The sequence below is a fragment of the Papilio xuthus genome, unplaced genomic scaffold (assembly GCF_000836235.2).
Source record: "Papilio xuthus unplaced genomic scaffold, Pxut_1.1 DF828780.1, whole genome shotgun sequence".
Taxonomy (NCBI): domain Eukaryota; kingdom Metazoa; phylum Arthropoda; class Insecta; order Lepidoptera; family Papilionidae; genus Papilio; species Papilio xuthus.
In genome coordinates this window covers 859,961-883,046 of record NW_013529869.1, presented here as the reverse complement: position 1 = coordinate 883,046, position 23,086 = coordinate 859,961, and the positions used below count along the sequence as shown (strand labels likewise).

The 23,086-nt window shown below is 33.5% G+C and overlaps 6 protein-coding genes across 9 annotated transcripts; 3 read left to right on the top strand and 3 right to left on the bottom strand.

The window, feature by feature from the left end:
- The first annotated feature begins 132 nt into the window (after window positions 1-132).
- Rad23 (UV excision repair protein Rad23) lies at window positions 133-1,401 on the top strand. Its single transcript, XM_013326535.1, has one exon. It carries the CDS (start codon window positions 242-244, stop codon window positions 1,217-1,219), a length of 978 nt encoding a protein of 325 aa, XP_013181989.1. The 5' UTR covers window positions 133-241; the 3' UTR covers window positions 1,220-1,401.
- A 2,012-nt stretch (window positions 1,402-3,413) lies between these two features.
- Window positions 3,414-9,201, bottom strand: CrebB (Cyclic-AMP response element binding protein B). Of its 4 annotated transcripts, none has more exons than XM_013326838.1 (7): window positions 9,034-9,201; window positions 8,543-8,716; window positions 8,305-8,454; window positions 8,066-8,228; window positions 7,481-7,552; window positions 5,705-5,827; window positions 3,414-5,609 (listed from the first exon to the last, which is right to left on the bottom strand). In XM_013326838.1, the coding sequence occupies exons 2-7, from the start codon at window positions 8,699-8,701 to the stop codon at window positions 5,407-5,409; spliced, it is 870 nt and encodes a 289-aa protein (XP_013182292.1). In that variant the 5' UTR covers window positions 8,702-8,716; window positions 9,034-9,201; the 3' UTR covers window positions 3,414-5,406. The 4 variants fall into 4 exon arrangements, with proteins under 4 accessions (XP_013182292.1, XP_013182293.1, XP_013182295.1 ...); XM_013326839.1 differs by having other exon boundaries at window positions 3,414-5,597; XM_013326841.1 differs by lacking the exon at window positions 7,481-7,552 and having other exon boundaries at window positions 3,414-5,597; window positions 9,034-9,195.
- A 498-nt stretch (window positions 9,202-9,699) lies between these two features.
- Window positions 9,700-12,701, top strand: LOC106128460 (lanC-like protein 2). Its single transcript, XM_013326858.1, has 8 exons — window positions 9,700-9,874; window positions 10,160-10,342; window positions 10,564-10,721; window positions 10,943-11,081; window positions 11,235-11,375; window positions 11,718-11,903; window positions 11,992-12,138; window positions 12,279-12,701. Exons 1-8 carry the CDS (start codon window positions 9,797-9,799, stop codon window positions 12,459-12,461), a joined length of 1,215 nt encoding a protein of 404 aa, XP_013182312.1. The 5' UTR covers window positions 9,700-9,796; the 3' UTR covers window positions 12,462-12,701.
- Window positions 12,702-12,742: 41 nt separating this feature from the next.
- LOC106128459 (actin-binding protein IPP) lies at window positions 12,743-18,411 on the bottom strand. The gene is made up of 11 exons (XM_013326856.1): window positions 18,250-18,411; window positions 17,986-18,157; window positions 17,690-17,834; window positions 17,223-17,361; window positions 16,736-16,901; window positions 16,393-16,572; window positions 15,970-16,133; window positions 15,559-15,694; window positions 15,266-15,476; window positions 14,940-15,160; window positions 12,743-14,851 (listed from the first exon to the last, which is right to left on the bottom strand). Exons 2-11 carry the CDS (start codon window positions 18,139-18,141, stop codon window positions 14,612-14,614), a joined length of 1,758 nt encoding a protein of 585 aa, XP_013182310.1. The 5' UTR covers window positions 18,142-18,157; window positions 18,250-18,411; the 3' UTR covers window positions 12,743-14,611.
- Window positions 18,412-18,898: 487 nt separating this feature from the next.
- LOC106128547 (uncharacterized) lies at window positions 18,899-20,890 on the top strand. Its single transcript, XM_013326985.1, has 6 exons — window positions 18,899-19,221; window positions 19,299-19,533; window positions 19,942-20,101; window positions 20,225-20,341; window positions 20,416-20,577; window positions 20,648-20,890. The coding sequence occupies exons 1-6, from the start codon at window positions 19,046-19,048 to the stop codon at window positions 20,857-20,859; spliced, it is 1,062 nt and encodes a 353-aa protein (XP_013182439.1). The 5' UTR covers window positions 18,899-19,045; the 3' UTR covers window positions 20,860-20,890.
- Window positions 20,847-22,735, bottom strand: LOC106128548 (lys-63-specific deubiquitinase BRCC36-like). The gene is made up of 6 exons (XM_013326986.1): window positions 22,468-22,735; window positions 22,187-22,397; window positions 22,003-22,100; window positions 21,812-21,922; window positions 21,583-21,729; window positions 20,847-21,042 (listed from the first exon to the last, which is right to left on the bottom strand). The coding sequence occupies exons 1-6, from the start codon at window positions 22,567-22,569 to the stop codon at window positions 20,917-20,919; spliced, it is 795 nt and encodes a 264-aa protein (XP_013182440.1). The 5' UTR covers window positions 22,570-22,735; the 3' UTR covers window positions 20,847-20,916.
- Window positions 22,736-23,086: the final 351 nt, after the last annotated feature.

Here is a 23,086-nt window from a genome sequence, read left to right as displayed (position 1 = left end):
GTATATAGGTACCAAAAAAAAAAAAATTAGTTCAGCGATTATACGCATGGAGCGCCACAATCGCCGTGGATCCACGACTTCGTGCGAGTTGCCCCTCTTTCTATAGTATACTTATTATACTCTTTGGATGACATTTAAAAAAAGGTGATCTTGGCAAGGAGGTTATGTTTACTGCTTAATTTTGTCGAGTCAGATCAAATATCTGCGGATTCATTTCAAGAGCTATAACAGCAACAACAATATGTTGGTGACTTTAAAAACATTACAACAAGTATCTTTTCAAATAGAAATAGATCCCGAGGAAACTGTCAAAGCACTTAAACTTAAAATTGAAGTGGAGAAAGGTAAAGACTATGCAGCGGACTATCAAAGGCTTATTTATGCGGGAAAGATTTTACTTGATGACAATAAGATAAGTACATATAATATAGATGAGAAGAAATTCATTGTCATTATGGTGACTAAACCGAAACCAAGTGAAACACAGGCATCGTCGACTTCTACTCCTGAGGCGGGAGAATGTGCCGCTTCGACTGTAGTAGGAGATAGTAAAGAGAAAAGTAGTGCTGAGGAAACGCCAAAGCCGCCGACCGCCGCTGAGCCCGAACGTACTTCCGAGCCTGTTGCACCAGTTTCTGCCGAACTCGACTTTGAATCAACTGTCCAAAGCATCATGGATATGGGTTACAATAGACAACAAGTAGAGCAAGCGTTGCGAGCTTCTTTCAGTAATCGGGAGCGAGCAGTAGAATATTTAATCACAGGTATTCCAGAGGAGCTGCTACAAGAACAAGAGGCAGAAGAAAGTCCTGAAGAGGATCCTCTAGCATTTCTTCGAGACCAACCACAATTTCAGCAAATGCGTGCTGTTATTCAACAAAATCCTAGTTTGCTGAATACTGTACTTCAGCAAATTGGACAAACAAATCCGGCACTCCTGCAAGCTATCAGTCAACACCAGCAAGCATTTGTGAGAATGCTAAATGAGCCTGTAAACCCACCCGCTCCTGGGGCAGCAGTAGAAGATAGTGGTGCAGAAAACCCTATGCCACAACCACCACCAAGTGTTGTCCAGGTGTCACCACAAGATAGAGAGGCCATTGAACGGTTAAAGGCACTAGGCTTCCCAGAACACATGGTTATTCAAGCATATTTTGCCTGTGAAAAGAATGAAAATCTTGCAGCAAACTTTCTGTTGTCACAAAACTTTGACGATTGATTTTTTGCTGCACCTTTATTGATTCAGTGAGTATGAAATATAAAAACATTAACAAAAAAACAGTGTAATTACTGTTGTCATCCACAGCCTAGTACTTGTTTGCTTTAAATATTTCATGTGAATTTTCACATAGAATTACACAATTTGTCATAAATATAATAAAAATTTTATTGTTTATTCACTCATCTAAGAAAATGTGTTTTAATTGAATTTCCTTTCCTATTTGTAAATTTTTAACTATTGTAAGTTTTTATTCTTGACACAATCCAATTTTGCCTTTCTTTTGTCAATATAGGTGCCACCTGTACTGTAATATCCAGATAAGCTTTCAATTTCTGCGCCAATTAAAATATTTATGTGCCAAAGCCACAAAGCAATACAGAAGGGACACAATGCTACTAGCTGAAGTCGTTCCATTTACATTTGTTAAGTAGATGTGTAAACCAGCTTTAAGTCAGTTTAAAAGTCCTAGTCAAATAGACGAGCTGTGGCTCAACAATTAGATTGGCAGTTCATGTCTCATCACAATGTACTATAACTATGCAAGTTGACAAGCTTAGTGACTTGCAGTTGCAAGCTGGTTCACTAATCTGTGGTTTATTAATTTTAATTGAGTTATTCATGAATATTACTAAGTTATCAGTAATAACTACAATTCAATTTTATAACAGACTGTTCCAACTAAATGCATTATAACTATGTAAGGCCCAAAAGTCTTATTTTTAATCTTAGTTGAATTTCCCTTCTAAATAATGCAATTACATAAACAATGGCTATGATAACTTTTCTATTGGCGTTGGCAACACAGGCGTGAAGTGGAAGCATTTCCGCGTTTCGTCTGGTGAGTGCGGTGTCGAAAGTTTAATTTTACTTCCCTTCCCTTTCCCACCTTTTCCTTGAGGAAAGAATGTAAAAGGAAAGTGGAATTGGCAGAGGAGGGGACACACAAGAAGGGGAAATAATCTTTTTCTGTGCGTCATCTCCTTCGTCCATTAGAGGTAGGCAACGCATCTGTATGTGCGGGTGTCTATGCGCAGTGGTCACTTCGCTATTTCGGCAAATCTAGGTAGACACTTGCTCGTTTACCACCTACTAAAATAAAAATTATAGTCGTAATACAGGCGTTACGACCGTGGAGATTTGCTGTAAAAAAGAACTAAATTAAATATGGTACTGAATTTATTACATTCACAAACGTTTAAGTTATTTTAAAAGAAAACGTTTTACCTATTTTATTTTTCTCGATGTAACGATTTTTTCGACCTATAGTGAACAATATGACAATGTTGATCAAAAAAATCTAATTTTGCTTTGATAAATGTATTTAGAAGATACTGTTTTAATTTCCTTGTTCGATTATACACATTGAACAGTGTGTGCGTTGTTTATCGTCCATACTGCAATTGATGTTGTAAATATTTAGAGGTACACTCAACCTCTGATATACAGTGCTCAGTTAAAACAATTTGTGAACAAAATATTTCTAAATAAAAGAAACTTTAAAATGCGAATAAAATGAACGCCCTTAGTATTAGAGCGTCGGTGACGCTGTGATTAATCTGTGGACTTGTAATCTGCAGGAACTGGGTTCGATTTCCGCCATGTATCGTTTTACGAAATTAATTTATCCCACGTTCTTACGGTGAAGGATTGTGGGATACGTCGTGATGCAATCTGCATTCTGCCAGCGTGGGTGACTTAGGACCCCAAACTCTGAGGACTTGAGGCCCCTGGTTATATAACCTATATATCTATGGAACCATATACCATGGGCTTCGCCAGATGATAATTTAGGCTGGCTCTAAAGGGAGGACGGAACAGTTACCAAAAAGTTCGGGCTTATTTAAAGTAGTGTTTGTATCTTACATTTTTAAATTCTTTCATCATGAATTCTACATCATGTCTATCTTGGTATGTTTGTCAAATAGGTAATTTTATAATTGCGACTTTTATCAAAATGATTATATTATCGTTCTCACTGATAATAACTTAATCTACACTTGACTGGTAAACAATTACTTTTTTTAATAATGGAATTCGAGTAAGAAAATGTAAAGCATACCTTGTATCATAACCCAAGAGTTAAGGATTTTTTTTAAATTTGTAACATTGAAAAAGAAAGAAGACCACCTTACATCAAACAGTTAATATTATTAATATTTATAAATAGCATAAGTTAACATAAAAAGCTATGTTGGTATAAATTTATTTATTCTAAATTGAAAGGCACTTTCCACAATTTTATCATTAATATAAAAATCACGTACCATGATAGATTGGACCGCATTATATTCAACTACAATGAAATTTCCTAATAACCTTTACAAAAAATATTGAAAAATAAACCAATCTTAATGTTGCTAATCTATCATGACACGTGATATATTCTCTTATAAAACCTTAAATAATATATCTCTGATAGTTAAAATTACCCTTCCACAAAAAATACAATAATATAATCTGTGAACGTCAAGAAAGTTATGGCGTCTGGTACAAGTGTCAACAATAATGTTTTATGCTAAAGAGGTCGAAGTGAGAGTTATTGTTGGTGATATGCAACATCAGCCACTTTAAAATTACATTGTGTATATACAAAATAATTCCATTTTTATTTATACACTATTTTACTGAACTATCTTTATACAATTTACATCATTTTTTATCTCAGATTTATTACATTTTAATTTTACCGAAGAAAAATTACAAAACCCTATTTATACAATGCAATAAACTATTGCACAAAAAAAAAACTAAACATTAACTTTGGCTTACACATTACAAAAACACTTTTAGTAGTGTTGTGAATACTTAAGCAACTTTGTAAGTGAATAACAGAAGAACATGTAAACCTTTACCAGTTTATATCTCGTTAAATTGACAACGGCGACCATTCTATCATGAAAATATAATATCACATTCTTCAAGTAACCACTGCATTTATTTAATGCTAATAACTATAGATATATAACTATCTAATCTGGAGCACAAAAGTGAGGCGAAAAAAAAGACCTTCAGTGGCCTTTTGTTGGGGTCAAATTCTTCACTGTAGAGAGAAGAAAAAAAAGAAATTTCCTCATTGTACAATATTAAATGACATTTTCGAAAATAGAATTCGTCTCTCGATCGTATGAAACACTCCATCTAAAGGTTATGTATCTATAACTAAAAACATTATTTTTATTATAATGTCAAATCTATACAAATTCTATCACAAAATTGTATGTCATTAAATCCCATAAGAAAAACATGGTTTCGGACATTTCTTTCGACATAAGAAAATAATGTTATTACTAGCGATATTAAGTTATAAAAAAGGATATTAATATTCTCGGTTTAAACATTATTGTATATTAAAAAATAAGATTAACCAAAAATAGAAAATGGCACAAATGTCAAACATTCTTTTTCTGTAACCAGCTCTTCTTATGAATATTTTGGAATGGTACATACAATGAACAGTATTACATAATAGAAAACAATATGCGAACATATTTATTTGTATGGGTGACATAATGAACAGGATGTCACTAGAGAAGGCATTAGTTCTTAGAGAAATAATAAAAATATTTAAAACAAAATGTTTAAAACAACAACATGCAGATAAACATAAGTATAAACAGTTAACATATAAAGTATAACAATGTTAATGTAACACAAGCTATTTGCCAAATTATTTTCATGTAGAATAAATTGAATTTTAACCCTTCTTATATATATAGAAGTGGTTTCTTTATTTATCTCTCTATTTACAATAAAATATACACAGATTTTATTGACACCCACGCGGGCACCCTGTATCAACGTTACAGCACAAGCCACTTGTTACAACGCCTCGGGAGCAAGAAGGCGGCTTGACTTCGCCCTCGGCACTTGATGCCTATAACCAGTTAGTACACATGCACTACTGCGCTTTAGAATTAGCCTACTTACAAAATTTTCATATAAAACTAAGAGATTTCTAAACGATTTTTGACACTCATCAGCGCAACTTTGATGTTTCATAAGTGTTTATTTTCACATTAATTGAAAATTTTTATTCAGAAGTCTATCAAAACTGGCAGATGCGCTAAAATACTTTATGAGACGGAACAAAGTAGGTATCACTCTAAACGCAGCAAGAAGTAACAACGAGTGCCTTGAAAGTCTCACCGGCGGGGCAGCGGCACACCTGGTTAGCCGGCTGGGCCTCATTCTGTTTTTTGTTGACAGTAAAGTTCTTTTAGGGACTTAAGTTCTTCTATTAACGCCTTGTTTTGATTTTCCAAAACTGCCACTCTATTCTCCAAACATTTTATGTATTCTTTTTTTTTACGGCGACACTCCCTAGCTGCTTCTCGATTTTTCAGTAATCTTAGCTCCCGTTTTCGCGTTTGGTCTTCTAACATGGGACCTAAAATTATAGTACGATTTGTTCGTTTCTCCTACAAACAATTTTAAAATGCCAAAACGTTGGATCACAAAATGATATCAAAACTATATACTAACCCGGCACATAAAACTGTCCATCTTGGTTAGTCGCGTATTGAACGATAGTGCCCCCGCCAGCCGCCCCCGACACCGCGAGCGTATGCAGCCCGCTCTCTGTCTGCAGCGCGCCCGCTGGAATTACTATTGACAAAAACAGGTTATTAAACACCAAGAAAATTACATGGTTGTTTTATTTTATGAAAAATATAAAGATTGTGCTTTTAATCATCAAAATATTATTTATTATTGAATGCTAGGTTTTAGTTATAGCTCATGTATGAATTTACTACAAAATAGCCATAATAACATTTAATATTTTAATAGACAAAACAATAACTTATTTTTGTTTCTAATTTAATTAAATTATTAATGTATATTTAAATAAGCTTGATATCACGATTTATATTTCTTTCTAAATTAATTTATAAACATGAAAGGTCAGTCTTTCAACATTTAATTTTAAAATTACATTTCAGAAATTATCGATATTATAAAAATAAGTCTGGAATTAAGAATTTATCGTGACTAACAAATATTTTATATAAATACACTCGCCGCTCGCGCCGAAGGCATGTTTCATCGTATTCTTAACGGATGACGTAAGCGAGTATGAGGTAATCAAGATGACGTCATTCAGTCCCGGTAAAATAAGTTGCAAAACAAAGGAACTTTGGAATTATACTTTATACCAGAGTTCTTAAATACAAATTATATATTCTGTAAGCTTGACGATAATTACGATTTTTTTATACTTTAGCATAAACACTGTGATCAAAGATTGCTCTATTGATGAGAGCAAAGACATTCGTAAACAAATATCAAGGACAAGTTTATAAGAATGTATTTCTCCGATCATCACTACAAACATTAAAATTTAGATTCACCTAGATATCTCTAAGTATTATCACAAACGTGCCATACATAAAATTTACGCCTGTAACCCAGAGGGGTAGGCAGAGATTGTAGATCCATGAATATCACATAATTGTTAATTATGCATACCTCTCTTAACCCCTTTCAATAGGAAATTTAAATAAATCTTAATTTTCTTACTACCATAAAACATAAACATTAAGAATTTTAGACTATGAGATGTGTCATCTTAAGTTATTAATTCATAGCGATGTAGTATCTTCCTGTGACTTCTGTTGATAGCCTCAATATTGTTCACTGAATTAAAACATCGTGACAAAAAGTTAATATTGTTATCTCTTTCATAGTCTTTGAAAAGAAAGAGACAACATTATGTTTTTGTAAAGATTGTCTGTGAAAACTCACACTTGCTGTTTGTCCATACAAAATAGGTTGATTACAAACAAAATGTGTTTTACACTTGTCTTTGTATCTAAATATTGTCTTTAAAAAAGATTTATACAATTTAGAAACAAGTAAAGGTAACTCGTTTTTAAAGATTAATAACAAAATAAAAAGCGACTTGAATGTAGCCTACATGTTAATAAAGCTAAATGAATTAAGCAGAAATATCAAACACCTAATTTAATCAAACAACTTTTAAAGACTTCCAAAGAACACATCAGTTCATTTTTTATACTTAGAGTATAATTTTACTAATAAACAACAATTCCCAAAGCTTTTCCTTGTTGTGTGCACGTAAAACATTTGTTGTGAGATAGACATAGGCTTTGAAAATGACAACAAAGATTAGATAAGTATGTACTAAATGACATGGAACACACAACAGTGATGTTATAAACTTGTGACGTAGTTATTATGGATCAATAGGTTAGTGACACAAATTTTCACACAGTCTCCATGGCAGCACATTAAACTGACCTGGTGCAAACGACAAAGGAGTTGACAGCGATACTTCATTCTCACATCCCGGTTTAGAGCCCATGCGATTGTCTGTAATTATCACCATGTACTTATACTCCTGCCTACATGCATGGTTCGTACTTTGGCCATTAAATTTGTATGTACACTTACTACCACATTATCATATAACTATATTATGTTACATTAAATAGAAAATCTACATTAATTATTCCAGATATTTATAAATAGTTAACATTCTGTGCATAGCTTTTGTGTTATTTACACATAATATCTGTCTGTATCAATCTACATTAAAACTAAAGAAGAACAAAACCGTCAAAATATTTTACACATTTGCATCACTATAAACAATATGATTTGTGTCAATTATGAATGCTTTGGTTTATAGGTGTACATGCTTTTTTATCAGTATAGTTTTACTATCAAATTAACAATATCAAAGTCACAAATTTTTATCAATAGGTTTAAGCACAACCTTTATATTTAACTGAATAATGTCAGTAAATGATATATTACAAATATAGGTTACATATAAGTAAATATAAAATTTATGACATTCAAATATAGTGAAAGTAAACTCACCCGCAATTTCAGCACCTCCAAGATCATTGAGTATCTTCCTGTATGAGGGGCGTCTTGTTAACATTTCACGGTATTTTCGTTTTGGACTCTCATCATCACTACAGCTGTCATCTGTGCAAGACTGTCCCTGTGTACTCACTACTGTATTTGGTTCTGGTTTAATCTGTGGTCCAATAAGAATTTATCTATCACTCGTCTAAAAACTCAATAACACAATCAAATTAATGTTATTCCAGTACCTGCAATGTTTGTAATGTTCCTTGCGTTGTGTGTATGACAGAGCTTGGTTTACTGACAAGTATTACATTTCCTTTAGGTAACTGCACTGATTGTATATTAGATGCTGTTTGTATCACTGATTGTTGATTAGGTTGAATAACTGATTGAGCCTGAAAGTAATAAATATAAATAGATATTTTTATAAACTGTATTGATGACTTAACATTGTAAATACTGCATGCTTTATTGTGTACACACCTGTGCTGAGGGAGATTGTGCAGGCAGGTTGAGCTGCACAATGCTGGTGGCGGCAACGACGTGTGGGGCTGGGGCGGGAGCAGAAGAGTTCGAGTTTGTCAACGGATCAGTGCCGCCCGCGCCACCGGACGTGCCGTTCTCCTCCACCATTCCCTCCATTCCCACTAAGGTCACCTAAAATATTCAAGGTCACCATTCTGTGCATTCCTTGAACTGTGTACACTCAAAACTTGTAAATACATTTGTTTAATATCGTAATCTGGTTTGCATAGAAGCACACTGTTGATAAAGAAATCCTAAAACGGCATCATCGCGTCATAGTTGGAAAATTTTCCTATTGCGTATGTCAGCCAACACGCAATATATTTACAAGTCTTCTAAACTCATACTTAAGATATAGAGAACTATTGACGAAAGGAATGTCCATATTTATAAACCGAAATCGAAGCGACCGTGACAGACCGCAAGATGTCTTCGGTACGAGCACTCACCAGTTACGTATTCTTCGTCACCGTATATGCTGCGTCCGGAGTGGGCGAACGGGACGGTACGTAGTAGCCACGTCAACTGCGAGAAGACTCGTCACTGGCGGAGACCTATGATCTTGTATGCGTCATAACAATATGGCCGAAAATTGTCAGACGCATGCGCTCTCCTACCAATTTTTCTTATCATTTATTTTGACAACGGGAAGTAGAAAAGTCAAAATCTTGGATGACATTATATAATCACAGAGTACTCATGTATAATTTATAGACAAACCAGTTTTGGAAGCGTTCTTTTTTTCGAAACACTTTGTTGCAGTTATTTTTAAAATGGCAATAGCAACTTGATTTAAATCATAAATTTGTTGCCTTGGATTGTTGATTGTTGTTTTTTTTCTAATAAGGCTGTATTTGCATTTCATTTTTCAAGATATTCAAAAGTCTGGACGTGATAATACTATATTTACTAAGTTCTCTACACATATATTAACTACTTATTAAGCTTTACATGTACTATGGCAAAAAATGGATTCGTTAACTTTTTTCATAACATTATTTATTTAAATAAATCAAACCCAAACATTTTAAAAATATGTTTACAACAAACTATGCTCTTTGGAGGAAACAGGAAATCGTGCTAAATGTCATCTTTTTTACTCCAAATCAAATTAATGTCAATGTCATTAAATTCTTATCGTCATGTCAGAGACTTAAAAACAAAAACAAACCAATCGATAGATCGACGTAATTAAATCCTACAAACAGAAAAATGTCTCGAAAAAATTTCTTCGATAATAATTTTGATAACGACGTCGGTCATATGCTTCTTAATGATACTTCAACGAGGGTCGGTAATTCGTTTATCGTTGGCTGTTCTACAGTTACGATTTAAAATATCTGTATTGAACCTATCCGCTTTGTTTTCTCTTAATTAGAGAAATGCATAGAGGAACTAGGTAACCGGAGCAAAAGATTACATACACATTATTTGATATGTAATCAAAACTATTTAAAGCTTCGTTTAAAACAATTTATTGGGTATTCTATCCAAACCATTGACAACTTAGTTTAGCAGTTAAGGCTTGTATAACAAGTTGTATAAAAATTATGAGATTTAAACACTTTGTTTTAGATCTCTAAAACATTTCAAAACAAATTAAATGACTACATGGAGAAAAAGCTTCATATGTTAACAACAAAGATGCAAAGTGAAATATTTAACAATGGAACGGTATACACAGGGTCAGCTGGTTTAGCTCTGTTCTATCTAAGGCGCCACTTGAAAAACCCACGGACTGATGATAATTACTTGAAGGTAATTAAAAACTATTTAGGATACTTGAAATAGTTTATTAAGACATGCATGGCCACCAAACCATGTTAAAACTAAAAAACCATCTCCAAAAGTAGTTGCCTTAAAAAAGAACATATTCCAGTCTTACCAAAGGTTTAGCTATTGTTTTAGAATTTCATATTCTATTAAGGTATTTACAGAATAATTCATACCTAACATAACTTTTTAATCCCATGTTTTAGTTGGCCTTACAATACATAGATTTAAGAAATTTAAAAGGCCGTCGAATTAGTTTCCTTTGTGGAGATGCAGGCCCACTTGCAATTGCAACAGTTATTTCATATAGAATGGGAAACAATCGTCCAAAGAGTTTACCTGATTATAACACATTGGCTCAAAGGTACTATGTCTTTTATAAATGTAATTTAGTGCAGTCGCTAATATTTTTCTGTTTCGTTAGAATTTATCATGTCTACAGCCATTTAAATGTAGTTGTTTTTTGTAATTTAATGTAGCTCAGAATTTTACATAAAACTTTGCTCACAATCAATCTAAAATTTGAACCATGCAATAGTGCTCCTTCTGTTCCATTTTTATTAGTAACTTAATCATCTTTTTCAGGTTACTGGATCTTATTTCTCTTTTGAAAGAATCACCTGATGAACTTCTGTATGGTGGCGCTGGATATCTATATGCTCTGCTGTTTGTAAAAGAATATGTCCATGAGCCCGACATCATACCTTCAAAACAAATAGAAAAGGTATAACCAAAAGTTTTTATTTTCATCTAATAAAATGTATTAGTAAAAAAAAATCAAGGTTATAAATCAATAGATATTAAAAGTCTAATAGCTATAATCTAAACCTGATGGTGGTCGTTAATAATGTAAAACTTTAATTATATATATTTACAGGTGATTGCTAATATATTAAGATCTGGAAGATCATTTTCGGCACAAATGAAGTCGGAGAGCCCGCTTCTGTGGCAGTGGCACGATAAAATTTACCTCGGCGCCGCGCATGGTGTAGCTGGGATATTATATCTTTTACTGCAAGTAAGTATAATAAACAAAGATTTCATAACATGCTTAATATTAACCCAAAAATAAGCATATTATTGAAGTCTGTGAGATAAACAAATAATCCAAATACTTGCCATTAATGACACCTTCTGGTAATTCACTTGAAATTGTACAATTTGTGGGAGATTGTATCGTAACTGATAATTTCTATTACATCAAAATATATTTTTATTAAATAACTGTGTGAATGTATTTGTTTGATATGCAATTTTATGATTTTTTAATTTACCGAGGCATACTACACAATGGCTATTGGGTAGAGATGTTCACCATGTTGTTATAATTACATTTGTAAATTAAATTGTCAATGAATAGGGTCGATCTTACGTTAACCATCAAGACATGCGATCATTAGTGAAGCCTACACTGGATTGGTTGGCACGCCAGAAATATGCAAGTGGAAATTTCCCATCATCTCTCGGCAGCAGCTCTGGAGATAGGTTGGTGCAGTGGTGTCATGGTGCCCCTGGTTTTGTGCCATTGTTTGTTTTAGCTTATCAGGTAAATAACTTTGTTTTTAACGTTTTTTTTTTATCTTTTAAGAATTAAAGATATTAGTTTCATTTTGATTTCTGAATAATTATTACAGATTTTTGAAGACGACGGATATTTTAAAATAGCTCTACAGTGCGGCGATATTATTTGGCAGCGTGGTCTGTGCGCTAAAGGGTACAGCCTCTGCCACGGAGTCAGTGGCAATGCATACTCCTTCTTTTATTTATATCAAGCCACTAAAGTAAGTTTGATGATTTTATTCCTCCAAACACATATTTTGACATTAAACCCATAGATTAACATGATACACAAATTCGTAATAGAACCTATATAAATTTTGTCACAAAACCCAATGTTAAGTTACTTATTTAAAAACCGCAGGACCCAATTCACTTGTATCGAGCATGCTGCTTCATGGAGTGGTGCGCGGTTGAGATGCCCGACACTGAGCAGCATCCACCTGACAGACCCGCCTCCTTGTTTGAGGGTCTGCTGGGTCGCCTATGTTTAGCTGAAGACATATCATCTCCAGAAGACGCAATGTTCCCTGCATTTACACTGTAAATTATTTTTAAAATGCCAAATACATAAGTATTGTGATCTCATTACATAATTTATTGTTATATGAACATGTTAAACATTGGTTTTTTCGGTTATTTGTCAAGTTTATGGGAAGTTTATTAACTAATATGTGATTGTCAACATTACAATAAAAATCCAATATATATAAAAAAGAATATCAGTGCACTTTATTCGATATAAAACATATATTTAAAATATTAATTGTAAATTTGAGAAAATATGTAAAATAACATAAAACTTAACCATTAAACATTATTATTATAACTTTTCTTTGTACATTATCACAAACAAAACCATACTTTTTCATATAAACATCAAACCTATTTTAACCAATGTTTGCATCACGTGATTTGATTGATAATTGTAATAAATATTTAAAAAATTGCAAGTTTTTATAATACGATTTGGCCAATTGGCCCAATTGATAAAAGAATTTAGCGTATAACGAATAATCGTTCCTATTACAATTTTCCATTGAAATTAGAGAAGTAAGAATTTCAAAGTAAATTAATTTGTAATAAATTCTATAACATAGGTTAATGGAACAAACTTGATAGTAGAAATGTGCTCACTAACGTATAATTTTACTCGCCACTAAATTAAATTGTACCCGCGGCTTTACTATACCGCTAACAAAAGTTGTTGTATTTATAAAACTATCTATTATGAAATTGATATATTTTCAATATTTACAAATATACAAAATTATAAAGGTAAAATGACGTTTGTATAGCAAACATGACGACTCATCCCACCAGAGGTCGCTCAATGTCTACCTCTGTTTATGCAAGTGCTATGTACACTAAATCTAACCGTGACGTGTGTCTTCATTGTATGGATTCGATTGCCCTAATGGGAAAAAGTCCCATTGGGCCGATTGATTGGTATACCATTCGGTCCAACGGGAAACAAGCATATTGTTATCTCATTTTTTTCAAGGGCAATGAGAGGGATAACATGTTTTTGCTCGAGTTTGGGCAGTGGTAAATCACTGTAAGCTTCTTTCATACATTCAAAGCCATTAACAATTATAAGTCACTTATTTACGAACGAACGAGTAATTTTGCAGTATGACAATGTATAAAAATGTAAAAATTTCGGTCATTTAGTTACCAATGGACAGCTTTTGGTGTGAGAAAATTATTTAATTACTTGTTAAATGCATTATAATTAGGTTACTTATTAATTGAATAAGCTGCATCATTGTGTCATTAACACTTCCACTGCCAGGATCTCCCCGGACGAGTTTACTTCCATACATGGAACACTTACATGTTTCTCGTAACCATTACATTTATTTTGTACACATATCACCACTTTTGAATATAAAACTGGACTTCTTCGCAGTAAAAATTTGGCAGACATAACTATCCCTACATGAACATGCAACTTGTGCACCATAACATGATAAATCCTATGACATCATAGTGGCGTGTTACTTCTATTTTAATGTAAAATTGTGTATTTCCCATAAAAGAGTAACTCAGCGGCCGCTCTAAGGAAGTTTCATGTTATTGTGCACGCGTTGTACTATTAATATATCCCAATACTTAAATGCGATTAGTAGTACTTTTGTTGTAACTTTTACTTATCTTAATAAACATACAAGCTAATGAGTCTTGTTTCCAACATACATTCATCTTGATTATAAACGATTCTAAGTTAACATATATCATAATCTATTGTTATATATTAAATTTTAATATACAACTGTCGCACAATATAATTGCGACAGCTTTTACAAACACGTATATCATTTATTTACAAAATATTTAAGATCATTCTTAAAAGACGTTTGGCCCGCAATGCTTTTGCCTTTATTCATTCTATAAATGTGTATATTGGAAACATTAACACTAACCATTTTTAAAGAAAATATTGTATATAGAATTAATTTAAATTGAATACAGACTAAAACTTTTATAATTACTTTGTATGGTTTTTGAAAGTCAATTGTTATTATTAAGTACACGGAAGGTGAGCGGAGGAGGAGGAGGTAAAAAATTCATATTTATAGTTACGTGAAATTTAGTAGAATTCAGTTGGCATCAAGTTGAGATTTATAAATTGAACATACCGCAATGCGTGTTGGTATTAAAGGGTTGCAGGAACCAGGCAAAGGCCAGTGTTCGTCAGAGCAGCGCGGCGCCGGCCTCAGCGCGCACGTGGGGGAGTGAGGGGGCGGAGCGCCACGCGTTCTCCGCGGGCTCGTACACCTCCACTGAGGCGAGCGTGGTGCGCGCGCGGTAGAACGCGCGGTCGCCGTCGTCGCTCTCGCTGTCGCCGCCCGCCGCCACCAGCACTCCGTCCGCCGCGCCCGCCGCGCACCCCGCACGCGCCTGACGCAGGCTCGCCACCTCCTCCCACGTGTTCTACAAAATATACATTGTTCAAAAAGCGTCAAGCGTAAAACTTAAGATGGCAATGTTGAAATCCGTTTGGTCAAAATGTTGTACTTACATCGTCGAAGTTGTACCTCTCGACGGAGGCGAGGACTGTACGCTGCGGCGCGTTCCCGCCGATCACGTAGAGGTGGTTGTCGAGCACGGCGGCGGCGGCCTGGCTGCGCGCGTGCCGCATGGGCGCCAGCGTGCGCCACGTGCGATTGCTCGGGTCGTAGCACAGAAGGTCGCGCGTGTGCCGCCACGAGTGCGTGCACCCGCCCACCACGTAAATAAGACCTACAAATTACCACAAAACACATGTAACACGGTGGTGGAAATTTTAGTAAATGTTAAGTAAATATATTTTTTAAAGTTGTAATATCATATTAAAAGTAGATTTACCTTCAAAAGTGACGACGCCCATGCCGAACCTCTGCTCGGGCATTCGTCCGATGAGGGACCACTCGTCGTTGATGGGGTCGTACATCTCGACGGAGCCGCCCATGTCGGAGCCCACCCAGCCACCGAACGCGTACAAGTGCCCGTTCCACCCCGTCAGGCCAAACTCGCACCGCGCTTCCTTCATTGGCGCTATGTCCGACCACTTGTTATTCTACAAAACATAACAAAACCGGATTTAAAGTTGGATTTAGAACATACATTTGGATAAATATTGCTGATTAAATAATATTAACCTGGGGGTCGTACACTTCACCATTGGCCAGTATCTTACTGCCCTGCTCGCCACCGACTGCGTACACTCGTCCCCCCATCGTCGCCATTCCTGGTTGGATGCGCGCAATATCCATTGGCGCAAGCTCCTCCCACTCTCTGAGTACACAAGATATCTTAATGGCAATATTGTTAAAAGAGGCAAAAAACACATCAAGGAATAAACACGACAGAACGTCAACGAATGTGTTTGCCGAAATATTATAGAAGCAAATTAATACATCGCAGAGCCGTTATTATATTTCATTAGGTTTTTAGTGACCGAGCATTAAGCGCTTAGTGAGAAGAAATCAAAGAAATCGGGCAATGTATACTGCGTAGATGTGAAATCGCAAGGCAAGGAACTTTTAGTATAATAAGAACTTTGGTCCTACCTCTTATAGAGATCAAACTTGAGTACAGTGGAGAGTATATTGTCTGAGACGAAGCTGGGCAAGACACTGTTGGCATGGCAGGAGCCGCCAGCCACCAGCAGTACGCGACGTGACCGAGCTCGGGGTTCCGCCGCCAACGACACCAGTGCACCACGCCCCGTTTTCTGAAGTCATTATAAAATAACATTTTTTTTATGTGGCAGTTGGTTTTTATATTGAAGGTTGGCCCTTGAGTTATTAATCATTATTAAACAAATTTTTCAAAACAATGTTAATCGCAAATATTTATGCTATCAATATATGCTGTTAAAATAATAATTTGAATATTATTATTCAACAGTTAAATGATTGTATCAACACTATTTTGATTACTCAACCAATCCAACTAAAGAAAACAATGGAGTTGGCGAACGTAATACATACCATATCATGTCGAACTGTTTTCAAGGCGATAGCTATAGATGGGTCTCGTGTAGTTTTTAGGGCGTCGTCCAAAGTTTGTGGCAAGATCAGCGGTAGGCGTACATTGCTCAAAACTTCGAAACAATGACGCCTGCGACTTGCTGGATCGTGTTCAAGCCATTCTAATGCTGGATATAAGACCTATAATGAAGTATATGTTAAATTTTTAAAACATGCAAGGCCACTATGATTTCTTTATAGTAAAGCTAAGTTCCCAGGCGAGTTGTTGACACTGTACATGTTAATTTACAGACCCAATTTTAACACCTAAGCCTTCAAATACCATATTTATTTATAAACCTACCTGTGATTCATTATCAACTTTCAGTTCTTCTGAGGATAGTAAAGTAACAAGTTGTTGCAGAGGTAGTTCTAAGAACTCTTCACCTTTTGTCACTAAGTTCCAATGGACCTGACAATGAGATAATGCTTCTTCTGCTAAGCTCATACAGTTGTGTGATTCTGCAAACCTGAAATAGGTTTACTATTATATTATTTGAACTGTTAAATGTACAGTAATATGATCAAGTATTGCATTGTTTAGGCATCTACTATATTAGAGTTATGTATTCCATAAAGCCGTATAATGTTTTTCAATTATATCAATTAGTGACTCAAATATAATTCAATTACTAATGCTATTGTAAAGTGCATCAATGTTTCAACAAGTATAGCCAAGTAACATAGTCACATCAGCATTAAAATAAAAACTGTTTACAACCTCAGATGAAAATTAATAATCCTTTAAACATTGTTTTGTTTTCACATAAATTTAAGAATTATAATAGTACCTATATATACCCAAAGCATTTGATGGATGTAATTCCCTTTTCAAATATTCACCACATCCAGTCACCAGCTCTCTGAGCTGAAGCATATCGGCAACTACCAAAAGATGTTGGACTGTTGCTTTGTCTATAATTATTTCACCTAAAAGACACATGAAATTAAATAAAAATATCACCCGGCAAGTTTAGTGATGTTTGTTTTAATTATACAGAATCCTATTTATGAAAGTACTAGCTGTCCCTCTTGAATTGGTTCACATATTTAAAAAAAAGGTTAAAAGTAGGCTATGTGTTCTTCTACACTATGTTTAAATATGTTCCAAATTTCATTAAGACCCATTGAGCCTCTAAACTTTCACATTTATAATATTAGTAAAATTATTAAATCATTTATATAATTTAAAAGATTAGATAGAAGGGTACAAACAAATAATCTTTTGCTATATATGTAATCAATAGTAAGGATTTACCTGTGTATATAAAGTCAACAATCATTGGTAGAATACCAGGGGGTACATTGGGTAATATAACATGACCTTTATGGCTCTCTTCCAAGCCCACACTAAACATGGCATCAAAGTATTCACAACTTGCAGCTAATACCACACGATGCGCCTGAAACATGCACTTTTAATATTTGTATTGCAAATTTTGATGAACATATTTATTATGATAGATTTTATTATAAGTACTATATATGATTGCTAACTATACATGTACTCTATTACTGCAGGATTTAATAGACGAAAATTAACAAAGTACTTACTTTCACTTTTGTTGATCCAGATATTAAATCAATATCACAAAATCTTCCATCTTTTCTCAAATTGTTCAGTTTTAATGACACCTTAGTTCCAAACTCCACACACTTGTATGGTCTTGATCCTTCTTTGCAAGGCAACTTTTCATATAAATTCGACATTGTTGTTATTTATATTCTAATTCAAAGCATTAAATGAGTCATTATTTTATTGGATCCAAAAGAAAAATCTAATTTGTATTATTAATACTTTGATAAATCAAGAGTTACCTTACTAGGCTGATCAATGTAACCCTTATATTTTAAATAAGAAATAGCAGTATGAAATATAATGTAGTCTTTAACAGTCTTTTATCAATTAATACATAATTCAAAGACATTTAAGAAAATAAATATAACTTTTTTGACATAGTAATTCTCCCAACCTCTCCTCAACCAGTGTTACCATTACTGGTTTTAAAATTTAAATTCAATATGTTGCTTGCAATTGCCAATCAGTAAAGACTGGTAAAGACGCGCATGTTTATAAAAAATAAATATTGCTTTCAAACTTTGAACTAGGTACCTACATTACATTTGAGATAATATGGGTTAATATCTTTCAGTGTGTTACCATCCACAGTAGAAGTCGCCACAATTTTAAAGCAAAATATTTGCTTATTGAGAATTTGTAACATATTACTTTCCAAAATAAACACAGACATTTTGTTGATTGCTTGTCCTGCTAATTTTCTGTTAAGATTTTAAAAGGACAAATATAGTTTTTGGATATTGTTTTAAATTTACTGAGCCTCGTTAGGAATCTAATTCTGCTCAAATCGCAGATTGATTTTGGTGCTGTATAATAATACCTACTCTTTGGTATCGTGACGTCCTGAATGTAAAACACTGTACTAATCTGTCAAAATTGTCATTGACGTTTGACACCAACTTGACACAAAAGACAATTATATTTATAAATCATAATAAGCATCTCGTATTTATTAACGAAAAGACATATTACATTTGAGGCTTCGGTTATATTTATAATTTTCGTTATGTCTATGTATTAAAATAAGCGTATAAGATGTTTGCCACAATTAGAAGGAAACTAAAATGGAGTACCACTAAGAGTACAGAGTGTAACAAAAATGAAAATTCTTTTTTATTTGTGGCCTTTATTGGCTTATTCGAAGATGTATTATTTTGGAATAAAATGTGGCTGTCCCTTTTGTTTATAGTGTTTTTGAATTTATTTTTCTTGTAAGTTTAAAATTTGACAAATTGACATAAAGTTTATCATCATTTTAAAATATTAGCGTGTTGATTTTTTTTTTCAGCTTTTGCGTCCATCAAGAAATTAATTTTTTGCAATTCATTTTCAAACTTACAATTGTTGTATTGGTTATTGATGCCCTTGAAACATGGTTAAAATATAAACATAGAACAACATGTTTAAAAAAGTTAGCTAGCTGTGATATTACAAAGTTCAATTCAGCTACAGTGCAGTTAAGTAATTGGATGAATAAAAGATGGCTTGATTATGTATTCTTGCGCGAACGAAACCATACCAAGGTATGTCTTAACTTACAAGCATTATTTTCTGTTTACTTTTAAATACTTGGAATCAACCAAAAAAAGCTACAAAATAATAAGATGGCAAACATTATCTAGTTATTTAACATTGACCTTTAACAATTACATTTTCTAGCAGGAAATATTCATTACATGAGATAATACCACATGACTATTTATAAAAGTAAATACTTATAAAAACCATGTGGTAATTTTAATAATTTATATGCTGCTTATGAATAAATTGTATATACAGTTTTTATTGATTTAAAAACATAATTTTTATTTATTATTTCACTGATATGTATAAAACAAATAACACTATTAGAAATTAGGATTCAAATGAACTATTACATATCAACTCTATTGACTAACTTATTGAAACTTCAGTGTATTCTATTGTTTCAGGCATTTTTGTTGCTACAGATTATTTTTGGAGTTGCGTTTTTTGTGTGTAAACATATCAGTGGATACACAATAATGTATTTTTTGACTATGTTTATATGCTTCTCCAAAAAGTTACTACCACCTATTGTGAGGCTAGTGAGAAAAATACAACTGAATACTGGTAACATTTCAAATTACTAATTGTGATAAAATGTTTCTAACCACTATGTATTGAAAAATAATAGTATGATTTGTAAGTTATTTCCATTTAAGTTTGAAATTAATGTTTTTTCTTATGTTATAGAATCAGACCTAGAATTAGAATTAGAAGGACTAATACCAGAAGCGTCTGATGCAAATATGGATTTATTGTCTATAGAGCAAGATCAAAATCAAATAATTGATGAAAAACAAAGTTTAGGCAAGTTGTAAATGAAACTAATTTGTTTATTATAATTTTATAGATGGATTTTTATTCTGTATATCTTTGCACAGATTATTGGAAACCAGAAGATTTGGCAATTGAAGAAGCTAGTGATAGTTCTGAAACTAGTAGTTCCATTGTTACTAATCTATCAATGGAAAAAATGCAAACATTTGAAAAGGATATTGAAACTTCGGATTCTAGTGAAGATGAATATATGCCACGGATTAAACGTAAGTATTGTTTGTAAAAATAATTGTAAAAACAGTATAAGAAATTGAATTAAACACATATATGTTTTAGAACCAGAACCATTGAGGGAAGAATATCGATCCACTGCAGTGGTTGAACCAGCAAATACATGGAGTAATGCTGCTTACAATGTATTTCAAAATTTAGGTGGAGCAGTTGTTAATATGATTTATACATCACAGGATGAGAGAAGAAGGAATAGAGTTTCCAGTATTGATTCATCTGATGGTTTTGAAATGATTGATAAAAATGATATTTTATAAAATTAATGAATACACATTTCGTTGATTTCAATTAATTTTTATTTTAAATATTTGTACTTAAACATTACAAGACATATTATCTAACATAGACATCAATTCTTGATGCCGTTTGTTTAATGCTCTTAAGCGAACACTGTAAAGAGCATTTCGTGCAACCAATGCTTCCAACATTGGCCTAGAAACCTGAAAAAAATTCATTGTTTAAAACTAGTTTCAAATAATTTTAATAGTGACTTTTAATAAGAACATATCTGAACGTAAATCATGTGCCATGTAATTCATGATTACATGTAGACTAAAATGTAGACAAATGCATAAAGAAATAAATAATTTAAAACATATATAATCCCCTTTCACTTAATATATTATAACATTTATAACTCAATTTGCTTATGTAGTGTTATCAGTTACAGGCAAATTTATATTTAGTGCATTATTTTACATAGTTTATAAATAAAATCAATAATGTCCCAAATCATTTCATAGTAAAACTAGCTGTCGCCCGCGACTTCGTCCGCGCGGGATGAAATATAGATGTTGGCCGATTCTCAGTCCTACTCAAAATGCTCACAAAATTTCATGAGATTCGGTCAAGTTGTTTCGGAGGAGCATGGGAATGAAAATTGTGACACAAGAATTTTATATATGAGATTTTGTACAGCAATTAAAATCTAATTATACAGTTGTGGAGGCGAAATATTTTATACTAAATAAATAACAAACCTTTTCAACAATATGTCCTATGGCTATTGTTCTGACTGCAGCATTGTGTTGCTTAGTAATGATATCATCAGTGTTGGTTAAGCCAACTTCATTGCTGTATGATTCATCTTCTTCTTCCTTCAATATTGCAGGTAACTGTGTCAAAATCTAAAAAAAATATGTCAACATTTTACCTGGCATCTACCAAAAATTATAATGACATTCAGTGTGTTACTTTTTTATACTTAACCTCAAAGTTGTTTATAGTTAAAGAATCATTATTGTTTGTTATTTCTAATTCTATTTCCCTTCTGCTTTGATTTGAACCTTCATTGACTGACTGGAAACATGTTATCTGTATCTAAAAAAGTACAACAAGATATTAATACCTAGAGGTTGCAGAGTTAGTTATTTTGAATATATAGCTATCATCATTGTTACCGAAGGTGCCTTGGCTGTCTGTTCTGTAAGAAACACTGCAAATATAATGCCCACAAAGCTTGAATCCATACGCTGGTACATTGATTGTGTTGCTAAATCTAGAAAGAATAGATTTGATTTATTAACTTATTTTCATCGAAGTGATGCTATGCAATTTGAACATGAGTTAGATGAAAATATTTACCAACATGTGATGGCCACACAGTGATGTGAGGATGTGAATGGTACCACCCAACAACTCGAAGCGGTCGTCCAACTTCTGCTGCAAGTTCTTCTGCCCTCAAAGTTGCTTGTACCAATTGTTCTTCAGATATTTCCACGCGATCGGGCTTTTTATCCAGTCGACGTAATATGACAGAAGAGACTATAGATACCAACGAGCTGTTATCATGAACCTGTGTGGTTTTAACTAATATATTAAAATCTTTGATCATCTCTTCCAATGTTTATTGCATGAAAACTTACCTCTCCTATCAACAGTCCCATTATTTCTTCTTTTTCAGTTGAAAGTGCATGTTGGACACAAGCTAGGGTAACGTCTGTTGATAATAAAACTTTATTTAACATTGTTTATTATGTAAAACAGCACTTATTGAAATCGAAAGTGGATAATCTAAAGCTCAAGGATTTCCCCTTAATCCACTAGTTTTGCTTTTTGTTCATTTATTATTTGGTTCGCTTCCTAGCTTATATTATTTTTTTGACGGGATTTGACAATTTTTTAACATGACATTTGTCACAGCTACAATCATAGAGTGTTTAATTATAGACTAAAACGATTTGTTTTCCTCTTATGTAAAGATATTTAAATAATGTTTAAAGTGAAAGTAATGTAGGGAATCGCCGAATTTAGAAGAGTAGCAACTTTCCGTCAGTAGCACGGCCGGCTTCTATGGGATTATTTTTTATGACCCAATGGTCTCTATAGTTCTCAGCATCAGATTGTACACTCTGCGATCAAACTCAGAACCTCCCTCCCAACCATTGACCACTACATATGGACGGGCTATAAACCGCGGTTTTAGTTCCTATTCAATTTTCGTCATTTAGCGCCTAACAGTTATTGGATGTTAGGGGTGGCGAG